At 55.2% G+C, this 20385-nt stretch overlaps 1 protein-coding gene and 1 long non-coding RNA gene across 5 annotated transcripts in view; both read left to right on the top strand.

Moving 5' to 3' along the window:
- The first annotated feature begins 824 nt into the window (after positions 1 to 824).
- Positions 825 to 20385, top strand: part of ACTN1 (actinin alpha 1) — a 95716-nt gene continuing 76155 nt past the window's right edge. Inside the window, exon 1 of one of the 4 annotated variants that reach the window (XM_073800325.1) lies at positions 825 to 1259. In XM_073800325.1, coding sequence (XP_073656426.1) covers positions 1155 to 1259 — 105 coding nt within the window. In that variant the 5' untranslated portion in view covers positions 825 to 1154. The remainder of the gene's footprint in view (positions 1260 to 20385) is intronic. The other 3 variants (XM_033851012.2, XM_033851014.2, XM_033851013.2) reach the window with 3 other exon arrangements.
- LOC141277954 (uncharacterized) lies at positions 1266 to 20220 on the top strand. The gene is made up of 2 exons (XR_012329927.1): positions 1266 to 15235; positions 16033 to 20220. It is a non-coding gene; the product is annotated as an uncharacterized lncRNA (long non-coding RNA).

Below are 20385 nucleotides of genomic sequence, written 5' to 3' on the forward strand. Positions count from 1 at the left end.
AACCTCAGTTTCTCCATCAGTCAGGGGTGTGTGTTGGAGGGACGTGGCGTAGGTAGGTCACTCGGAATTATCGGGATGCTGCCGAGGTGTATATGAGGGTAGCTCGAGCTCTGCCAGCCCGCGGGGACTCGCAGGGGATCCCGGAAAGCTGAGCGACATAGCCCCTGAGCCCCAGGGCGGGCGGCAAAGGACCCCGCGGCGAGGCGGGAAAGCTGTGTGGCCTCTGAGCGCAGTTGGCTGGCAAGAAACCTGGCTCCGGGAGGGCAGGGGTCTGCGGGGTCGCGCAGGGCGGGGCGGGGCGGCAGAATCAGGAAATTCCCAGGAAATTCCTTTCCATTCCGGCACTTCCCGCCCCCCTTCCTTGGGTGCCGACCTCTCCGGACCCTGGGAAAGAGAAAATGGAATGCTTTTCGGGTTTCCTAGCATCTGTCCTCCAGCTCCTGGCACTCTGGGGTTTGGAGCGCGCGCGGGATCACAGGACGCCGGCGCGCCGGAGTTCGGGGCCTTCGTGTCGGCGGGGAGAGTGTCCAATCCCCCGGCGGCTCCTGGGGCTCCCGAGCGCGCGCCCGCTCGGTCCCCGAGCTCCGGGAGGCGTCCCCCGGCTTCGGTCCCGTTCAGCTTAAGCTGGTGTCACATGAGCCGCGGGGGAGTGGGAACCCGGGGAGTGGGCGGGGGCGTGCGCGCCCGGAGGGGGCCGCCCAGTCCACCTATATGCGCCGCGGCCCGGCTGACGGATGCCAGGAATTCCCAATGAGAGGCGATGGGGGGAAGTTTGGGCAACTCGGCCTGGCCAATGGAGAACCTCGGGAGGGCTCTGCCCCTTCCCCTCGCCCCCGCCCGCCTCTGCTCCCGCAGCGCCAGTGTGTCCGCCTAGCTCAGTGTGCGTGGAGATTAGGTCTGAGCGGCCGCCTGAGGCAGGCAGTCAGCGAGCTCGACCCGCCGCCGCCGCCGCCGCCGCCGCCGCCCCTAGCAGCCGCCTTCGCGAGCAGCGCCGCGGCGGAACCGGGCGCAGGGGAGCTAGCCCGGCCCCGCCAGCCCAGCCCAGCTCAGCCCATCCCCGACTCCCTCCCCACGCCGGGGCAGCAAGCCGCAGCAGCCGCCGCCGGGAGAGAAGGTGGAGGAAAAAAACCAGCCCCTAGCACGCGCTCACCATCATGGACCATTATGATTCCCAGCAAACCAATGACTACATGCAGCCCGAGGAGGACTGGGATCGAGACCTGCTCCTGGACCCAGCCTGGGAGAAGCAGCAGAGAAAGGTCAGCAACCGCCCCAGCCCACCGCAGCCCCCAGCCCCGGGCCACTCCGCCCGCAGGGCTCTGGGCTCCCGGCTGCGAACCGGTTCCAGGCGCGCACGAGCGGGGGCGGGGGATGCGCGGCCGCAGCGAGGAGGGGTGTTGGGTTACAGGCGCGGGGCGGAAGGGGGAGCGCCCGGGTCCCAGAGCCCGCGAACGCCGCGGCCAAGCGCGGGGAGGTGGGGCCGCGGGCGGGCAGGTCGCGTTGGGGCGGGCTATCCAGGCCACCCGGCTATACAATCGCACCAGCCCCGGGAGGGCAAGGCGCAGGGGCGGTGCTCGGGAGGCTGGGGCTGAGTCCCCGGCTCGGTGGCTGTTAGCTCCGGATCGATTTTCCCTTCCCTTCCCCGCCCCTTGACCGCCTTTCCGTATGGCGTGCGGTGGCAGCGCGCTTCCTGGGTCGCCTTGGTACCTGGAGGGGACATGCCGCACGGGTCCTCCCAGCCCCTGCCCGCAGGCCGAGGGGGAAGCGGGCGCCGGCGGGATTGGCAGCCTCCTCTGGGTCTGCCTGGAGGTGGACCTGCCAGAATGGGGTTGGGGCCGAGAGAACCCGGGGGCAAACGCGAGCTCCCCAGCGGGCCCCGGGGGGGGCGGGGTCAGGACGGCAAACCATTTTATTGCTTAACTCAGTGGTTGGTAGCTGCGAGCGGAGATGGACTTGCGTCTGCGTCCTGCCTCTCCGACCCCCGCTCATTCCCGGGAGATCGCGAATTTGGGCAACTTGATCTGAGTCGAGGGGCTGTAGGGCAAGGCATTGTCTCCGGGGATATTTGGGGTCAGTCACTGGGGCTCCATGCTTAGCCAGCGAGGCGCGTCCCAGGCGCCGCGTGCGAGGGCGCGCTCCGCCACCGGCGCTGGGCTCGGAGCTGGCGATGGGACCCGGGCACAGTGGCCGGTGGCAGGAAGAGTTCACAACCCACTCTTGTTGTGGGGGAGAGGGCGCCCCAGCCCTGTCCCTGTTTCCTGCCTGCGCGGTGAGCTCTTGCCCCAGGCGGCCACGTACCCTGAACACCCCCTCCCCCTCCCCCGCTCCCATCCGGTCCCTCCTTACCCCCCAACCCCCCACCTCCACCCCTCTGCTGATCAGGGAATGGGGGGGGACAGGATGGCGCGTCCCTGTGGATAGTGCGGTTAGGGCTGGGCTTGAGGGAGAAAGCTCATGTCCAAAAATGGTAACATTCATTCCCTTTTTTAAACTTAAAAGGGGGGGGGAGTTTAGGGAGCCGACTGAAGTTTTTTTTCAGCCAGAGGCATCCTGTATTAGCTCACTCAGGAATCCTAAGCCCTGAAACGGCGCCCTTTTACTCACTTCATCAGACAAGAAGAGGTAATTTAAAACACGCGCACAAAGGGCTTCCCGAAGCCGGGCGACCTGAGCTCCAGGGTCTTGGCTTCTCCTGGACTCAGCCCTCTGTGGCCGCATCCGAGGGTTCCCGGGCTTCGAGCTGACTTCTTTGCCATGTGGCAGTTGCTTAAACACCCCTCCCCCTCTTCCTGTCGGCCCCTCTGGGAGAGCTGGGGGAGAGGTGAGTCCTCCCTCACCCGGTTTATCTCCTGGGTCAGTTGGGCTGTTGGTGAAATCGAGAAGGGAGTGATTTGGAGATTCCTATGCGGGAAAGGGTGGGGCTCTTTTTTTTTCCCCCCAAGGTGCAGCTTTCTTGAGAATAGATTTTAAATTGGACGTGAGGGGTGGAATTAGGGATTAGGATGTGGTGGATATCTTGGGATCTTCCATGCGCAGTAGAAGAGGAAAAATTCCTGTTTGCCTAATACCTACTGTGTGCCTGGTGGGGCAGGAGTGACAGGACTGCCCAAGAGTTAGGAATTAGGTCCTTTTAAGGACTGTGGGACCAAGCACCGGGCCCTGGACCTGCACACAGTACTCATTATTATCAAATGAATGAATGAATATATTAAACGTAGTGGGGGAGAAAAATTATATAAGTCTCTTTCTCTCCACACACACACACACACACACACACACACACACGCACTCACACTCAAAAACCCTGACCTGGGTGGTAGTGGGTGTGCACCAGGCTTTTGGGCAGCCAGGTGGGAACAGGGTCACCTGGGAAAGTTGGTTATCTAGGGACAGACTCAACAGTTCCAAGAGCTGGCATTGGCTGATGTGTGCCAGGCACTCTTCTAATCATATATATTGTTTCAATTGTTACTGCCAACAGCTCTGTGAGCTGGGCACACGTGAGGATGAAGAAATAAGGGGCAGAGGGGGAAGTAACCAGCCCAGCGTCCTGACGGGTGCATGGTGGGGCTGGGATGCCGCCGTGTTCTGGGCAGGCAGCTTCCCCTCACTTGTTCCTTGTTGGTGAGAGAGGCCGGAAAGCTGGGTCTGGCATCCAACCCTGCAAAGATCTCGGACCGAGAGGAGCCAACACCTGCTTTGGTGGGTTTGTTTTTTTCCTGCCATTAATTATTACCTCTCAGTTTCTGCACATTTCCCCTAGTTCTCAGAGGGCTGGTGGGGATATAAAGTGGTACAACGAGTGGAGGATCAGACTTAAAGTAACTTGGTGCTTTTGACACCCTCCCTGCTGACCATGGGAGGTGAGGGTTGAGTGGGACCGGAGTTAACGAGTGGACAGAGGCCGACCATTCCAGATGCAGGCCGGAGAGTGAGTCTGGGGGTGAGGGCGGGGAGGAGGAAGACACAGTGCCGTGGGATACACAGGCCACTGGGTGGGAGGTTGAAGGCCCTGTTTTTAGCCCTGGTACAATCCGTGCTATGTGTGAGACTTCGGGCAAGTCATTTTCACTTCTCTGAGCTGTTATTAGAAACTTCAGCACATACTTTTGGAGCACCTACTCTGGGCCAGGCCCAGTTCCAGGTGCTGAGGGTAGAGCAGTGAACTAGACAGATGAGGTCCCTGTCCTTGTGGCCCTTCCATTCTATTTCCTCCTCTGGCCGTGCGCCTGCCCTGCCTACCCCTCGGGGCTCTTAACAGGCATCAGATTAAATGACTTCATGGGGAAATGGTAAGGCTGATGCAGATGTAGGTAGAAGTTCGTGCAGGCAGCAGGCATGACTCAAGAACCTGCCTCAGGTTGGCCACGGCTTGTCCCTTCAAAGAATGTTTCAGTGCAGAGTTCATCATGCTGGACTCCCTGCCTCCAGACACAAAGTGCAGTGGATTGGGGAAGTTTACTGGCGTTCACAGTCTTTCTGATCTTGGAGGCTGAGCGCCAAAGTCACCTTTTCTAGGGACCCCAGGTTTGAATGCCCATTTTGGGGGGATGACCATAGTCCCCACTTTATTCCCTCATGTGGATCTCACCCACGTCCTTGTGTGCGCACTCGCATGCGTGCCCGGGGTCAGGTGGGCTGGAGAGGGCATAGATTTTGAGTAGCATCCTGGCTTTACACTTTTAGGCTTGTGGCCCTGGGCAAGTTAACTTAACCTCTCTCAGCCTCTAATTTCTTATTTATAAAAAGGAGCTAATAGCCCCCTGCTGGGCTGACAGCAGAGAATATGTAAAATGGCAGCTTCCTGTTCAATTTTTTTAAATTAATTAATTAACTTTTATTTTTGGCTGTGTTGGGTCTTTGTTGCTGTGCGCGGGCTTTCTCTAGTTGCGGCGAGCGGGGGCTACTCTGTCGCTGTGCGCGGGCTTCTCATTGCAGTGGCTCCTCTTGTTGCGGAGCACAGGCTCTAGGCGCGTGGGCTTCAGTAGTTGTGGCTCGCGGGCTCTAGAGTGCAGGCTCAGTAGTTGTGGCGTACGGGCTTAGTTGCTCTGTGGCATGTGGGATCTTCCCAGACCAGGGCTCGAACCCGTGGCCCCTGCGTTGGCAGGCGGATTCTTAACCACTGCGTCACCAGGGAAGACCCCCTGCTGTTCAGTTTTATTCTCTCTTCCCTCGTAAATCCTAGAGGCTCTGGTTTAATGTGTATTCCCACAGGTGCCAACCCCTGTTTTTTTTTTTTTTTTTTTAACATGTAGGACCTTAAATAATATTTGTTGAGCTGATGGAAGTTCAAACAGAGAGGCGGCCCCGGCAGGTGAAAGAAGGTGGTTGTAAATAGGCCCAGATGCTGATTCTGTACCCACGTCAAGCCAGGTTGTCAGGGGATGTGGCAGGAAGAGAGGCCACTTTGTTTACACTTGCTTCTGGACTGTGAGACCATCATCCCAGGAGCTACCAAGGCCACCGATCAAGATGGAGGACTGCAAAGTGGGTGGGTTTACCTGGGGAGGAGTGGGACATCTGCTTACCCTGAAGGCAGGAGGTTAGGACTTCTAAAGCCAGAGTGATGCCTGGTGGAGATAAGAGGAGAGAATTGGCCATCGTCTCCATCCTCATAGCCCCAGTGTTCTCCACTCCTTCCTGCTTCACTCCCGTGCCAGTGTCCATGGGAGCAGGGACCCAGCCTGTCCTGTGCTCTGCCTGGCAGAGAGTCAGGCCTGTTGTACATGGTCCAGAAATGATGCAAATTGGACAAATGGCATAATGCGTGGCTCCCAACTCCGGGCCAGGGGGGTGGAGATTGGGATGAAATGCTTTACATTCCAGATAAAACACCCCATCCTGGGGCTGGACCCCGGCTCCAACCTCTGCAGGTGGACATGCTCTTGGGCACACTGGGTTCAAGTCTTGGCCCCTCCACTGACTAGGGGTGTGATCCTGGGTCAATCACTTACCTGCTCTGTGCCTCTTGATGCCAAGGGGGAAATGGGGATAGTAGTTGTTCCCACTTGAAATAGCTGCATAGAGGTTTAAACCAAGTAATGTATGTAGGGAATTTAGCATAGCACCTAGCATATAGTGAGTGCTCAATAAACGTTAACTATTTTGAGGAACCAGATTTGCTATGGCCTTTACCCATGATGCTCTGAGATAAGATGTAGTATATAAACCCATTTCAGAAGGAGACCAGGTTGACCAGAAGGGTGTGGGAGTTGTGTTGTCCTTGACCTTTGACCCCGAAGTCAGCTCTGGCTCATTCAGTGTCACCTGACCTCTCTGGTTGCTCAGTACCTTTACCTATAGAATGGTATAGAATCCCTTGCCTACCCTCTCCCTACTTCCCTGGGTATCCAGGATGAAGAGATGAATGCTGAAGTGCTTAAAAACTTTGTCAGCTGGTTGTAATACAGGTAAAATGACCTCAGAGAATGGATTTCCTCTAAAAGAGACAATTCTAGAACGTCTTCAGCCCCCTCTGATAATTAGCTGAGGCCGTTCTTTGGGTCCGGCCCACACCCCCAGCTGCTTACCCAGCCCTGCTTTGCTCCAGGACCGGTTACAGCTGCTTCCTCTCTGAAACCTGTCCCACATGGGTGCGCTGAGCACAGGTGCCCCACTGGTTGGTGAAGTGATTGACAGAGCCCGAAAGAGAGATAGGAGAGATGGACGAGGCCTAGAGCATCAGGGCTGAGGGTGGAGGCTGCCACCTTCCCTGCCCTGGACAGATAGATGTGAGAGTGCCCGGAGCACAGGGGAAACCAGACTTTCCAGTTCTGAGGAATGATGAGACGTTGAGGGCCTGCTGGTCACTCGAGATGGGCTTGTAGGATCCAGCCTTTTCAAAGGGAAAAGGAGGAAACTCATTTCCTGAAGTCTGACTTCTTGAGGAAGGCTGCCAAGGCTGTGCTCAGTGGGACGGGGCTGGGAGAGGCCCTCACCTCTGGGACCTTCCGTGTGAGGAGGTCAAACCAAATGGGCGTCCTGTCGTTTGGGATTTGTGGTTGGGATTTGGGCCTCCTTTTTCCAGCTTCTTGAGGAAGGCCTGGGGCTGGGCGCCTGGCCAGCGGCCACAAACCACAAACCTGGCTGGAGGACTTGTCACATGAGACCTGGTGCCTCCTGCCCTGCCAGGGTAGGGCGGCCTGAGACAGGACCCAGCCACAGACCTGCTACTGTGTGTCCCTAGGGAAGAGCCGTGTCTCTGCTCCTTACCTTCTAGCCCCATCACAGTGTGAGAACATGGACCATTTCTCCTGTGGAGTCAATCAGTGAGCGCTGATCGAACCCGTTAGGTATCAGATGCTCCACCCATGTGGGGTTGTGGAAATGACAGTTTAGGTGCAGAGGGAACCAGAAAGACAGAAAATCCCACCAGGCCACGCCAGTCACGGCCGGGGGCGTGGCATTGGCCACTGTAGAGCAGGAGCCGCCACTGCTGCCTGAGGTGACAGGAAAGGTCTTGCTGGGAAGCCTCCCCTTTCCCTGGGACCTGGTGTGCATGCGGCCCAGGGCCGTGGTGTCAGGGAGCCTTCCCAGGGCCTTGCTTTTATCCCCTCGGAGTGTGGTCAGTGGGCCCACATTGCTGCAGGAAGGGCCGCAGGAGCTGGGCTGAGTTACTCACCTGGGGTGCTGGAAGCCCAGTCCAGTCTGGAGCTCCCCAGAGGAGTCTCGGCTAAGAGGTGGCAGGCAGAGGAGCCCCCGTAGCCTGGTTCCTTAGTCCTGGTCAGACGGGGTCACCCTGCTGGGACTCGGGATTCAGCCCCGGGTGCTGTCTCCATCGGCCAAGGCAGGGTCCTGCTAAGTTCTAATTGCCCAAAGTGGCGATGCCAGGCACCTGGGGAGCGGCGGGCACAGGAGACCCTCAGAGCCACGATGGGAGCCCACCTTCCTCTTAACACATGGCCAAGATTGCTCGCTGGTTCTCAGGCCGAGCATCGGGCCGAGAATCCTCCCACCTCAGCGGGTGGAGGGTAACGGTGTGGAGAGGGCTGGTCAGGCACTCTCCTGATTGTCTTTCCAGTTCTTCCTTCACCCCCCATCACGTCCTGGCTGGGGATTACCTGCAGGATCTTGCCGTGCAGGGCAGTGAGTCCCGGGTAGTGACACTTTGGCCTCAAAGCCGCGCAGGCAGCACTCACGACCCCCACCTGTCCCCGCCTCGAGCCCTGTTCAGCCGCCCCAAATGGTGCAAGGCCTTCGTTCAGCTCCAGCCCCTCCCAGACAAATGAGCAGAAAGTGGCCGTCCCGGCAGCCCGAGAGCAGAGCCAGGAACAGGACTGGATTCTTTTCTTTCTTTTTTTAAGTTGAAGAAGTTCTTTTTCTCATAATGCTCACAGTGGCTCACCCTTTTGGAGCATGTGCTAAGTATCCGGCCCTGTGCTAAGGAGTCTACGTGCATTAACACATCTAATCCTGCGAGGGGGATACTGTTACCCTGTTTTACAGATGACGGAACTGCCTTGGAGCAGACGCATGACTTTTCCAAGGTCCTACAGCGAGCGAGAGGTGGAGCAGGGGTCCGTAGCCGGGCAGTGTGGTTCCCGGTTTGCCTGCTCAAACTGTGCTCTCCTGCTTATAAAGCAAATGCTTGCGAATCCAGGAACAATTTAACCAAAGCCAAACATATACAAAACAAAACCCAGTGATGAAAACGTTCTGGAATTAGATAGCAGTGGTGGTTGCACAGCCTTGTGAATATACTAAAACCCGCTGAACCGTAGGCTTTAAATGGGTGACTTTGATGGTATAAGAATTATATCTCAATTTTTAAAAACCCTCAGAAAATGCTAATATAAGAAGAGAATGACAGTTGCCTGTCATCCCACCTCCTAGAGGTAAGCTCTCTCCATCCTTAGCCCTCCTCTCACTTGGGAGCCCACGCTAAGGTCAGGGATACAAGCTCATGGTGAGTGAGTGGGAGAAGAGAAGAGGAAAATAATCAAGAAGGGTGGCTTTCATAAAAAGCATCATGTGGCCTTTTTCTTGGAAACTGCTTAAGAACAGATCACCGATAAGAACAGGCGAACAGAAGGCTGGGCTGCGGGGAGGACGGGTGACCTTCCTCATTTCTCCAAGGCCGAGTCCCATGGCACCTGCCTTGTTGGCCTGGGATTGCTTCTCACCTTGTGCCATCCCCAGGGTTAACAGGGGGGGTCCCAAGTGGGGCAGCTTTCCCCAGGGCCTGAGGCATGAAGAGGGGAGGGCAGGGCCAGGGTCCTACCCCAGGAGGCAGCTGCCCATTCTCAGAGGTTGCCTAGCAATAATGGGAACAGGTGACTTAGCCCACTACAGAGGCGGGAGGAGAATAAAAGGCAGCTGAGGATAGAAATCGGGAGTAGTTGCAGAGGATGCGGTTACCCTGGAAACCGCCTGCTTGGTCCTTGGATACAGCGGGCAACTTCTGGGCTGGGATCCACTCTTCACTGAGAGGTTGTGGGGTCCTCTCCAGGCTTGTCACCCACAGTGTCGGGGAGGGGGATGTAGAGAAACCCCTCTTGCACATGGCTTCTGTGGTGGATGTGTTCTCTGCGGTCTCATTTAACATTCACAACAGCCTTGTAAGGCATGTGGGATGATCACACTTGATAGATGAAGATCCTGAGCTTAGAGATATAAAATAACAGGCTCACACCAGAAGGCTCACAGTGAGAGGGGCTGGGAATGAAGGTGCTGGTACCCTCGGTGCTTAAAACAAACCTTTCATTTTGGTTTAAAGCATTTCACATGCCCAGGATGTGGGAGGTAATGTAAACACTATCCACCTTCAGGGAAGGGAAGAGAAGATGAGAGAAGGAAGGCTGGAAAGGAGAGTTGTCTGTTTTATATCCAGCAACCAGCCAGTAGCATTTATTAAGAAAGTCTTGGTTCCCCAAATAAGTAAAAAGACGGATAGTTCACATGGATTGAAGGTTGCATGGTTTGGATTATCTCAATCTGTCAAAAACCCCTGTGAGAAAGGTACTTTTATTTCCCTTGTTACTACAGATAAGGAGATGGAGGCTCAGAGACGTTAAGTAACTTGCCCAAGATGGACCAGGTAATAAGCCAGGTTATGAATGAACCCAGGCAGGTTGACCTTGGAACTCTACCCTTAACCATAAGTACAGGCTCACCCTTTGTTATTTTGGAGGTTACGTTTTAATTGATACAGAGCTGATATAAATGAAATAAGGGACAAGTCAAGATGGAATATAACCAAGTACTCATCATGTGGTTCATGATTTTTAACATTTACGCTTTCACATATGGTTTTTCTCTCCATTCATCATGATGAGTAGACTTGTGAGGCCTTATCCCCATTTTATAGACAGAGCAAGTGAGGCTCAGAAAGGGGGATGCTTTTACCTCTCGCAACCTGAATGGGGTAGAGTTGGTTCTGAATCCAGGTCTTTGAGGGTCTGTGAGGCTAAAGGGGTGGGTGTGGGCCTTTCCGAAATTCCCTTTCTCGGTTGGAAAGGTAGTGGAGGATTCTAGTTGTATTTCTCCCCACTTTTCAGTAGGAGTAGCTGTCAGGAATGGACTCAGGTCCCCGGTGGCCTCTCCTGGAGCTGCTCCCAGCTTTGGGGACTGGCTCCCCCGCTATGAAATTCAACCACGTCCCCTCCTCTGCTGCTTGGGTTCCTTCAGGTTCACCTGCTCCTGCCGGCCCCTTTGTTTGGTCGCCAGGGGAACCTAGCACCCTTTGAACCAGGTAGCTGAGGCTCAGTGTTTATTTTGGTTTGAGAAGCCTGTGCTTGTGAAACACAAAGGTGGAGGTTCTGGTTTGAGCTTTGAGGCTCTTCAGAAAGCTGATGAGGGAAAGTCTGGGGGCTTAGGCTGGGGTAAGCAGTTTTGGCTTTCAGCGCCGCGGGCCAGGCCAGAGGACAGCCCTGGGGGGAGGACAGTGCCCTTCCCGCCCCCTCTTCCCTCTGAACCTTGCAGCTAAGGGTCTAAATCAAAGGCCCTGAATGGTTCAGCTGAGGGCAGAAAAGTGATGGGGGTGGGGAAGGGAAGGGAGCCTCCTCTACCTTGTGTTTACTGTTCCCTGGTGGTTGGTGCTGTGGAGGTGGTCGCAGGCCTGTGATTGGAGGCCAGGGCTTACAGGGGAGCGTTTTTTATGGGCCTGAAATTTAATTTTTTAATTTTTTAATTTTTTTTGCGGTACGTGGGCCTCTCACTGTTGTGGCCTCTCCCGTGGCGGAGCACAGGCTCCGGACGCGCAGGCTCAGCGGCCATGGCTCACGGGCCCAGCCGCTCCGCGGCATGTGGGATCTTCCCGGACCGGGGCACGAACCCGCGTCCCCTGCATCGGCAGGCGGACTCTCAACCCCTGCGCCACCAGGGAAGCCCTGAAATTTTATTTTTTAAAAGCCATCGGCAAAGCTGATTATAACCGACGGAGCAGTGCTGGGCTCTATTTTCAAATCATCTGTAGGTGAAATGACACGAGGGGAGGGAGCGCTGAGGTGGGTGGCCCCCTTCAGGCAGGTCTCCTCATGGAACTTGGCTTTCCATCTTGGAAGAGGGGTGGCAGGTCCTGCACGTGGGTGGGAAGGGACTTGTTACTGTCAGACTCTTTCTCCTCATGTCCCATGTGGAAATGTGCACGTCACAGCCTGTGGTTTGAGGATGGAGAGAGGAGTGGGGCTTTTAATTCTTCTAAGTCCCAAGACCAGGAAATGGGATCACTACCTCCTCCCCCAGTGGGAGGGTCTGGTGGGGACAGGGCCAGTGGCTTTGAGGTCCCGTGTCTGTTTTGACCTCTAGTACTGTGAGTGAGTGAGCGAGGATGTGTGTGGCAGCGTGAATGCAGGCACACGTGTGTGTGTGTGTGTGTGTGTGTTCGTGCGTGCGTGTGTCTGGCTCTGAGAAGCCCCGCTGTTGTTTTTGGCCCCTGCCTTGGCTTTGGCAGGGGAGTGGCCCCCTTTCAAACACCACACACATCCTCCAGATAATATATAATGACACTTTCCAGGAGAGTTCCCGATACTTCGGAAAGGCCTTTCTTTCCAGGAACCCAAAGTGCTTTTCCAGACTTGGCCCCGGGAGCTGGGAGATGGAGGAGGTGAGGGAAGTGGGGGCCAGACCCCTGGTTTCCTGCCCTTCCTCCTGGATGCTGTGCTGGCCGGGGCTGTTTGGAGGTATCTTTGCATGCATGAAGTCCTGAGGACGCCCCAAACTCTAGCCCCAAAGAAAGCTACCTATATATATATTTTTTTTTGCTAAGTTATGCAGTGGTAAATTGAGTTTCATTGTATATAATCAGCTTTTTAAAAATTAAGGAATTCCACATTGGGGTTTCACTTCTCTGGGCCTGTCTGGAACCCCCTTAATGGGCTGCTTGGTGCAGGCAGTGAGGCCACATTGGGGCCCAGGGGTGCCTGGCTAGGGGACCTGCCCCCCGTCCCTTTCCATGGAAGCTTCTGGTTCAGGACAAAGCCAGCTTAGGCCCACCTTGTGGCCCAGGGAGTATGTCTGGAATTATATACAGCGGACCATCTACCCCTCCCCCAAGCATGAGGCAAGCTGGTGCTGTGCTATGGGCCAGGCACGTTTCTGAGTGTTTCACAGATATTAATTCGTTTCATCCTGACAACACCTGTGAGATGATTTGGCTGGGGGTAAGGAAATTTAGAAAGGACTGCAAAGGCTCAGGTGGTTACAGCCGTGATTTCTACATTTTCTGCTCTGAGGCCAGTTCACAAAGACGATGAACATTCCAGATTTGAGGTCACGGTGCTTTTCTCCCCAGTCCCATTCCTGTCCCTCAGTGGAATTGACCGCTATCCAGTTTGGTGTTTTCATTCCTAAACATCTGTTTGTACACTTCTCGCCTGTGTAGTTGTCTGTGTGACAGATGGTGTCACACACAACGTGTCGCCATGCACACCTCCCCTTCTGCTCTCATTTGTCCCGCACCCCACATGGCAGGAGCTCCGACCCCTCTGGCGTGGATGAGACGGCTGACGCCTGGAGGGGCTGGAGGACTTGGGGGATTTGCGCGGGTCACACAGCCGCTTACAGGTGGCAGGTGGGACCGGAAGCTGGGCTTCTTGCCTCTGCGGGTGGCTCTTTGTGTTCACCTGCAGCTCCCGGCCCCATCGGAGTTCAAAGACTCACTGGTATTCGGTGAGGGAGGGCAGGAGCAGTCAGTCTGTTTCTTATTTTCTTTCCTCCCACATGTGCTTTTGACACCTGGTTCTCGTCCCCTGGGGCACTTGTACCCTTGTCTGCTGCCCTCTTCCTAGGACTCAAGAGTCAGGTTCTTAGGGACTCCCACCACATTGCCATTCTTTTCTCCTCCCAGGAGAGAGCCCTTCTGCTTTTATTGTTCCTTGATGAAGCAAATATGCAATGACAGAAAGCGACTGTGAATTTGGGAATGCTTCTAGATGAATGTGTGTCGTATGTCTCACAGTGGCTTCTTGCAACATTTGGAAGTTAGTTGTTCTCTGCACATAGAGTTTTGGAAGAGGCGGGAGGTGGGAAGCCGTGGCTGAGCGCGTCTTGCCTGGATCCCAGGGGCAGCCAGTGGGATTCCAGTTATGTCTCCCTGTCCCCGCTTGGTTTCCTGGCTCCGGCCCTTTCTTCCTAATCCCGTGGCTCTCAGCCACTCAGCCCTTGCATTGCTCACTTAGCGCCTAGGTAGAGGATGGGCTGGAGAGAGCTGGAAAGGACAGCCGTGTTGGCAGCCCTCACCGCACTTGCGTAGGGCCCTGTTGTGAAACTCTTGGCTCTGAGGACGTTTGGAGGGTTCTCAGGGGACGTCATTCATCTGTGACTGACTTGGGACTCCTTGGGTGAGTGAAGGTGGGTTTGTGGGGTCTCCTGGGGCCTCCTAGTAAGGGGTCCATTACTTGGGGCTCCTGAAGGCTGTGCCGCTGGGATCCAGACCCTCATGGCACCTCATCCCAGAGCCTTGAAGCCTGGAAGGATAGGGGTGGTTTGTGGAGTAGAGCAGTGGTGCTCAAATGTGCATCGGAATCACCTGGAGGTCCCAGGGCCCCATCCTCAGTGTTGGTCATTCAGTGGGTCTGGGGTGGGGCCTGAGAATTTGCATTTTTAACAAGTGAGATGACACTCTAAAGTTACTGGCAGAGTGGGTAGATGTAGGCAGGGGTGAAGAATTGGGGCTGTTTTTGCAATCTACTGTAGAGGTCTTGAACCAGACTGTGACTTTGCTGATAATTTCTACCTAGCATCTCCTCTCCCTTCCCCCAAACTAAAAACCATGTCTTTCTCTGGGAGGCCCAGGCTTGGGGAGGGAGATGTGCTTCTGCACCCCAAGAAAGGGTGACTCTTCAGGAGCCTCCTGCCGGCACATAGTAGGTACTCACCAAATATTGGATGGACGGTGACAGTGGGTACATTTCAAGGGGGTGCGGTCGCCACAGTCCAGCAGGAGACGTCTGCAGATGCCGAGGTGCTGGGTGTGATGACCTCCCACGTCACCAAGGGTCACTCCAGTGATGGGGCTGAAGCAGGGCGCAGAGCAGGGCTGGCTCCCAGGACTCAGAAGTGTGCCCTGGGGTCAAGAGGAGGCCCGAGCTGGGGAAGCGGCCTTTTGCTCGGGATGGGGTCTGAGACTGCCACACTGCTGCTTGGCACCCCCTCCCCGGGTGTCCTATTGCGGGGAGGCGGGAACCAGCGCAGGGCTCCGGCTCCCTGTCAGGTGGTCCAGCTGCCTTTCTTCCTCTTTTGGCCAGCGGCCCCCTTTGGATTCCCCTCCCGAGGAGCTGGCCTTGCTGACACATCCCTCCACTCCCTGCCCTATCGCATCTGGCCGAGGCCTGTACTTCAGAAATTCTTAGGGAGTTTCCGGTCCTGTTGTGTGGGTTTGTGGGCCTCAAAGGAAGTAAAATCTGGGCCTCAGTTTTCCTTCTCCTTCCGGGCCCAGAGCCAAGGGTTCTCTCAGTTATTGGACATCAGCAGCCTGCTGTCTTTGGGCTCGACCTCCTGGGGGTGTGGAAGCAGACAGAACCCTGGGCTCTCCAGCTCACCAGGATATGGGGTCCAGCAAGACCTTGGTCCACCTGCCTTGTGCTCCCTCTCAGTGGGGACCTTGGTGGGTGGCATTTAGGAGAGGAATAGGTATGGAGAGACTGTCCCTTTTTTTGCACCGTTAGGCCAGAGAGCTGCGTGGGAGGACCCTGCCCTCTTTCCTCGGAACAGGGAGCACGGTTGTACGTGATGTACCGAGGCCTCGGGAGACCTGAGGTCTCCTCTTAGGGCTTCCTGTGGCTACTGTACGATGCTGGTAAGTCACACCCGATCGTTACCTACAGAATGAGGGGGCTGGGTTCTAGGATGCCGGTGGTGCTCTGCTGTAAATGTCTTGCTTGGATTATCGCATGGAGATGATCTCCGGGGTCTGGGTCGGTGCCACTATTCTGTGTGCTCGTCCTCTCTGGGGGGATTACTCAGCAGAGTCTAGCACTTCTTGAGGTGACCTTGAGGTTGATCCCTGGGCTTTGCAGTCTGGCCCTGAAGATAACCTGCTAATACACAGTCTCTTATCTTTGGGAGTCTTATATGTTCTCAGCTTTCCGTAATTTGTCCCCACCCTCTAGGGAGGGCATGGGCGGGGCCAGGTGAATGAGCTTCCCTTATGGACCCACAAGGCTCTGTGTCTTGGGCCCTGCATGGACTCTCTTACTCTGGAAATGCCTGCTTGGGGTGTGGCCGAGTGGAAAGCCAGGTGCCTGGGGAGGGGAGAGTGGGGAGCCCTGTTTGGGTTGGTGATGGGCCCCTTAGCTTTGCCTTGTAGCCTGGATGCTCCAGGTGTGGTCTGGGGGTGGGGATACTGGGGGTGGCTCTGGAGGGATGGGGAGAGCATCTCTGCCCACTGCAAGGTGGATGGTTCATAATCAGTCCTTTGTGTAGGCTTGGCTGACCCACTGCCTGGTGTGAGAGAGGCGGCCTGCCTGTGGGTTCAGGGGGTAGGAGAAACTCCTGCTGGAGCAAGGGTATCTGCCCAAGGGACTGGTGTCAATGGGCGGCCTTGTTTTTCACTTTGTTTACTCCCAGAACCTGGCTCTATCCTTTCCTTTGTAGCAGTTTGAAGAAATCAATTCATGGAATGCCTGACCAGAAGGGACCTATACTGTTACCTGACCTTCCCCCCATTAGATGAAGAGACTGAGGTCCATAGTGGTGATCTGACTTGTCCAAGGACACACTGCCAGGAGTTCATTCCTTGTGGGGCTGGTTTTAGTAAAGAATTTATTCTGGGAACATATAAATCATCTTCTGAAGTCATCCTTGCCGGTGGGCTCCAGAATACCTGCTGACAGATAGGCGGGGTGAGCCTCTGCTCTGAAGGCAGATGGAGCTGCTGGAGTTCTGGCTGGTGTGTGGGTGGTCAAGTTCAGGTGAATTTCACACATGCTTGGCAGCTGTGCTCTGCCAGGCTGGAGGGGGTGATGGACAGACGGGGGGCCCTGTGCATGGCTGCCCTTACACTCAGATGTTCCTGGCACTGGCTTCTGATTTTGCCGTTAAGGAGGGGAGCAAGAAAGGAGTCAGAGGGACAGGTGCTGGTGGTGCTGGTGGCACTAGTGGTCCTGGTCCTGATATTAACACTTAGTACTGCATGCCCAGCCCTGTGCTAAGCCCGTTACACGTATTATATCAATGAATCATGAATCATCATGACCACCCCATAAAATCTAGGTCCTCATACATTTTCATCTTCACTTTACAGAAGCGCTTGAGCATTATCGCGATTAAATAATTTGCCCCAAGCCACCAACTCCCGGGCTCTGGCCTGTGAACCCAGGGCTGCTGGGCCAGAGCCTGCACTCCTACCCAGCGCCCTGGCTGTCGCCTCTCTGCCAGGACAAGCTGCCTGACGGCAAGTCAGCCCTGACTGGAGAAGGGAAGCCCCTCGCCAGAGAAGGAGCTGGGTCTCCACCCTCCCTGGGCCCCAAATACCTCTCTCCTGACACACACATTCCTGCGCATTCCTGAGGAACCAGGAAGTGGCCGTCTCTCTGGTCCCGACGCTGCAGGTCCCAGCACTGTGTCAAGCAGTGCAGGTGGCTGGGGGGGCTCAGGGCCAGATGGGGGCTTTTTATGTCCCCTCCATACTCCTTTGCCCTCCTCCTTTCTTCTCCTTGTCTGTTCTCTTTCCCTCCTGCCCCACAGTGGCACCCCAGACACTGGCCACCCTTGAGGATGGCCTTGGGAGGTGAGGCTTGGCCAGGCCTCACCACTGGGGGGGTGGGGGCGGCTGTCTTTGCCTTCCTGTGGAGCGCAGGGTGCTGGTTGCCTTCACTGGCTGCCCCAGAGCGGGGCATCTTCTTGGCTGTGTCAGGGTTGGGCTGCTCCTGTGTCCGTAGAGGTGCTCCAGGCAACCACCCTCTGAAATAGCCGCGCTTGTGTTTCCCCGTCTTTGTTGCAGCTCCTGTACTGGCTGTTTCTCATCCTCGATCATATTTCCTCCCCACAACAAGGTAGGAGGTATCAGCCCTGTTTGCAGGTGAGGGAATCAAAACCCCGCCAACTCAGAGAATGCGCTGAGGCTAGTATACGGCAGATTGAGGTTAATGCCCAGGTCTGTGGGCCAAAGTGCCCACATCTGCTATAGCCCAGTGTGAGCAGAAAGTGGCCGCTGAACAGAATCCACCCCAAACAACAGCAAAACACTTCCCAGCCTGGCTCTAGCATCCTGGGTCCAGGTGGGCTGGGGTATCTCCCTGATGAAGGCGCCTTGCTGGCCTCCTCTGAGAGAAGAGGGCAGATGGAAAGCATTTACAGGCTTGTGGGCACCTCTTACTCACTAAGCTGTGGCTGGGGCATTGCTCGGAAAAGCTCATTCAAGAGAATACATGATGCAAGGGCAGCCAGAAGCCAGTCAGAGCCTGTCCTTTGTGTCTGGCCTTGTTCTGTGATTCCTTCTTTTCAGAGAGTTTCAGTGCCCATTGTCATCGGGACCTGTTAATAGGGGCTATGGGAGCCTGGTGAATAATAATAATAAATAATAATAATACTGTAAGAGCTGTATGCACTGACTCTTCTAATGCTGTGTGCCTGGCACTGTCCTTAACTTTTTACATGTAAGCACTGGGACAAGGACTTTCCGTATACTGACCCATATATTCCTCACAACAACCCTGTGAGGTGGGCATTAGTATCCCCATTTTACAGATTGGAAAACTGAGGCCCAGAGAGGTTTAGTTATTCACCCAAGGCCCTACGGCTAGCCAGTGGCAGAACTAGGATTTGAATCCAAGGATTTCCAGTCAGTAAGACCACGCATGATTCCTTGGAGGTCAGGGACCTCCTATGGCTTTTATTTCTATCCCCAAAGCTGGCCTAGCACCGGATACTGAGTGGGCTCTAGGAAAAGTTGCAATGATAGAATGTAGGGCATTTGCATCCTGCCCTTTGAGAGGAAGTTGCCTTTAAGTTGCAGGGATCTTTTTTTTTTTTTTTTTTTTTTTTTTTGGGGTACGCGGGCCTCTCACTGTCGTGGCCTCTCCCGTTGCGGAGCACAGGCTCCGGACGCGCAGGCTCAGCGGCCATGGCTCACGGGCCCAGCCGCTCCACGGCATGTGGGATCTTCCCGGACCGGGGCACGAACCCGCGTCCGCTGCATCGGCAGGCGGACTCTCAACCATTGCGCCGTCAGGGAAGCCCAAGTTGCAGGGATCTTGGCATGGGCTCCTATGGGGGTGTAAGATGGGCAGCAGCCCTGAGGCCCACCCTGGGGCTCCTGCAGCCACGTACTGAATGGGGGGAGCGCTGTGTATGGGGAGACTTCAAGTGCAGCTGGAATCGGCAAGCCTGGGAAGAAAAACCCAGGAGACACGGGGCCTAGAAGCCCCTCATTAGCTATTTGTTCCTTTGGGGAGGTCTCCCCTGTCTTCCTGTCATAAGTGACATTAGGTGTTTAACTCCCAGGGAGGGATAAGATAACAAGTAATTTAGAATTTAATAAAGTTATCAGTTCATACAAGTGGGGGGCAGGGGTTGTTTCTTATTTCTCTTTATCCGCGATGCCTAGCATGTGGTAGGCACTTAAGGAATGTTAGTTGCATGAATGAATGAATTTAAAAAAACCCTTCTTATGGAAAATTCAAGCACAGGAGTAGAGAGTAGTGTAATGAATCCCCATATACCCATTATCCGGCTTCAACAATTAGCAGCAGAACCTGTCGTATGTAGCCATCTGGGATACTTTACAGTGAGATTAGCACGCTAGGATGAACTAAGACCTTCTCAAGTGGGAAGGGACAAATGGAGACGAAATGGTGCCCTTGTGACGCCGCTGTGCCAGGTACGCTGCAGGTGCTTATTTGAAGGTTTGACCTGACTGCACTTGATAACTGGACCAGGTGGCATTGGGCTCCAGCCCCAGGGTGGGAGGAAAGTTTCTGAAGGATGAATTCAGCAGATCCATGAGATGCTCAAACACGTACGCTGGGGCTAAAGGCACTGCAGCCAACGCTAGTTCATCCACTCAGTTCACATTTATTGTGGATCTCTTTCAAACATTCAAATGTTTAAAAAGTACAGAATAGTAAAACCAATACCCAGGCGCTTGCCACCCAGATTGAAGAAATATTAAGCACTCACTCTTCTCAGATTAGGGCCAGATGATGCAGGATGTCTGCCTCTGAAGAGGCCAGTGGGGGAGAGACCCAGGAACTAGCATTTCCCTGTCATGTTCAGAGATGTCACAGCCCATATAGTGAAGGGAGCCCAAGGAAGGCCCCAGGCCACCTTGGAGGAGACTGGTGTAAGACCTCCTGGAGGAGGTGATAATGTGAGCTAACATTTAAATCTAGAGTATGTAAGAGTGAGTCAGGCAAGGTGGTGGTGGCGAAGAGTGGGCCAGGCGGGCCAGGCCGTGTGTGACCAAAGGCTTGAGACAGTGAGTGTCAAGTTCTGGGAAGGGAGGGGCCGGGGATGAGTGTGAAGGAGGTGAGGGGAGGGGCGGAGAGGAAGAGGCCCGAGGGTGGGTGACAGTGAGTACAGGGGGAGTTGGACTGTGGGGCAGTAGCAGGCTCTGGGCCTGTCTGAACTGCACACTGAGAGGATTAGAGACCAACATAATCCCCTGTGGAGTCTGGGGAAGGGTGGGAACTGCGGCAGAGGAATATTTGAAGGAACCCGGTTGAGAGAAGCTCCAGGCTGGAAGAGTGGCTGTGCTGGACTTGCTATGTTCAGGGGCCCGAAGGGCTCGGAGAAGCAGGCCTTGGGGGAGGTTGAGTGGAAATGGAGTCTAGCTCAGAATTTCTAACAGTCAGGCTTTCCAAAGAAGGAATGAACTGTTAGGTTGGGAGTTTCCTGGTCTTAAATGTGTTTAGGTAGACCTGAGAGATTGAAACGGCAGTGGGGGAATTCCCCGGTGGTCCAGTGATTAGGACTCTGCGCTTTCATTGCCAAGGGCCTGGGTTCAGT

Source organism: Tursiops truncatus, chromosome 2, assembly GCF_011762595.2.
Source record: "Tursiops truncatus isolate mTurTru1 chromosome 2, mTurTru1.mat.Y, whole genome shotgun sequence".
Classification (NCBI taxonomy): Eukaryota; Metazoa; Chordata; class Mammalia; order Artiodactyla; family Delphinidae; genus Tursiops; species Tursiops truncatus.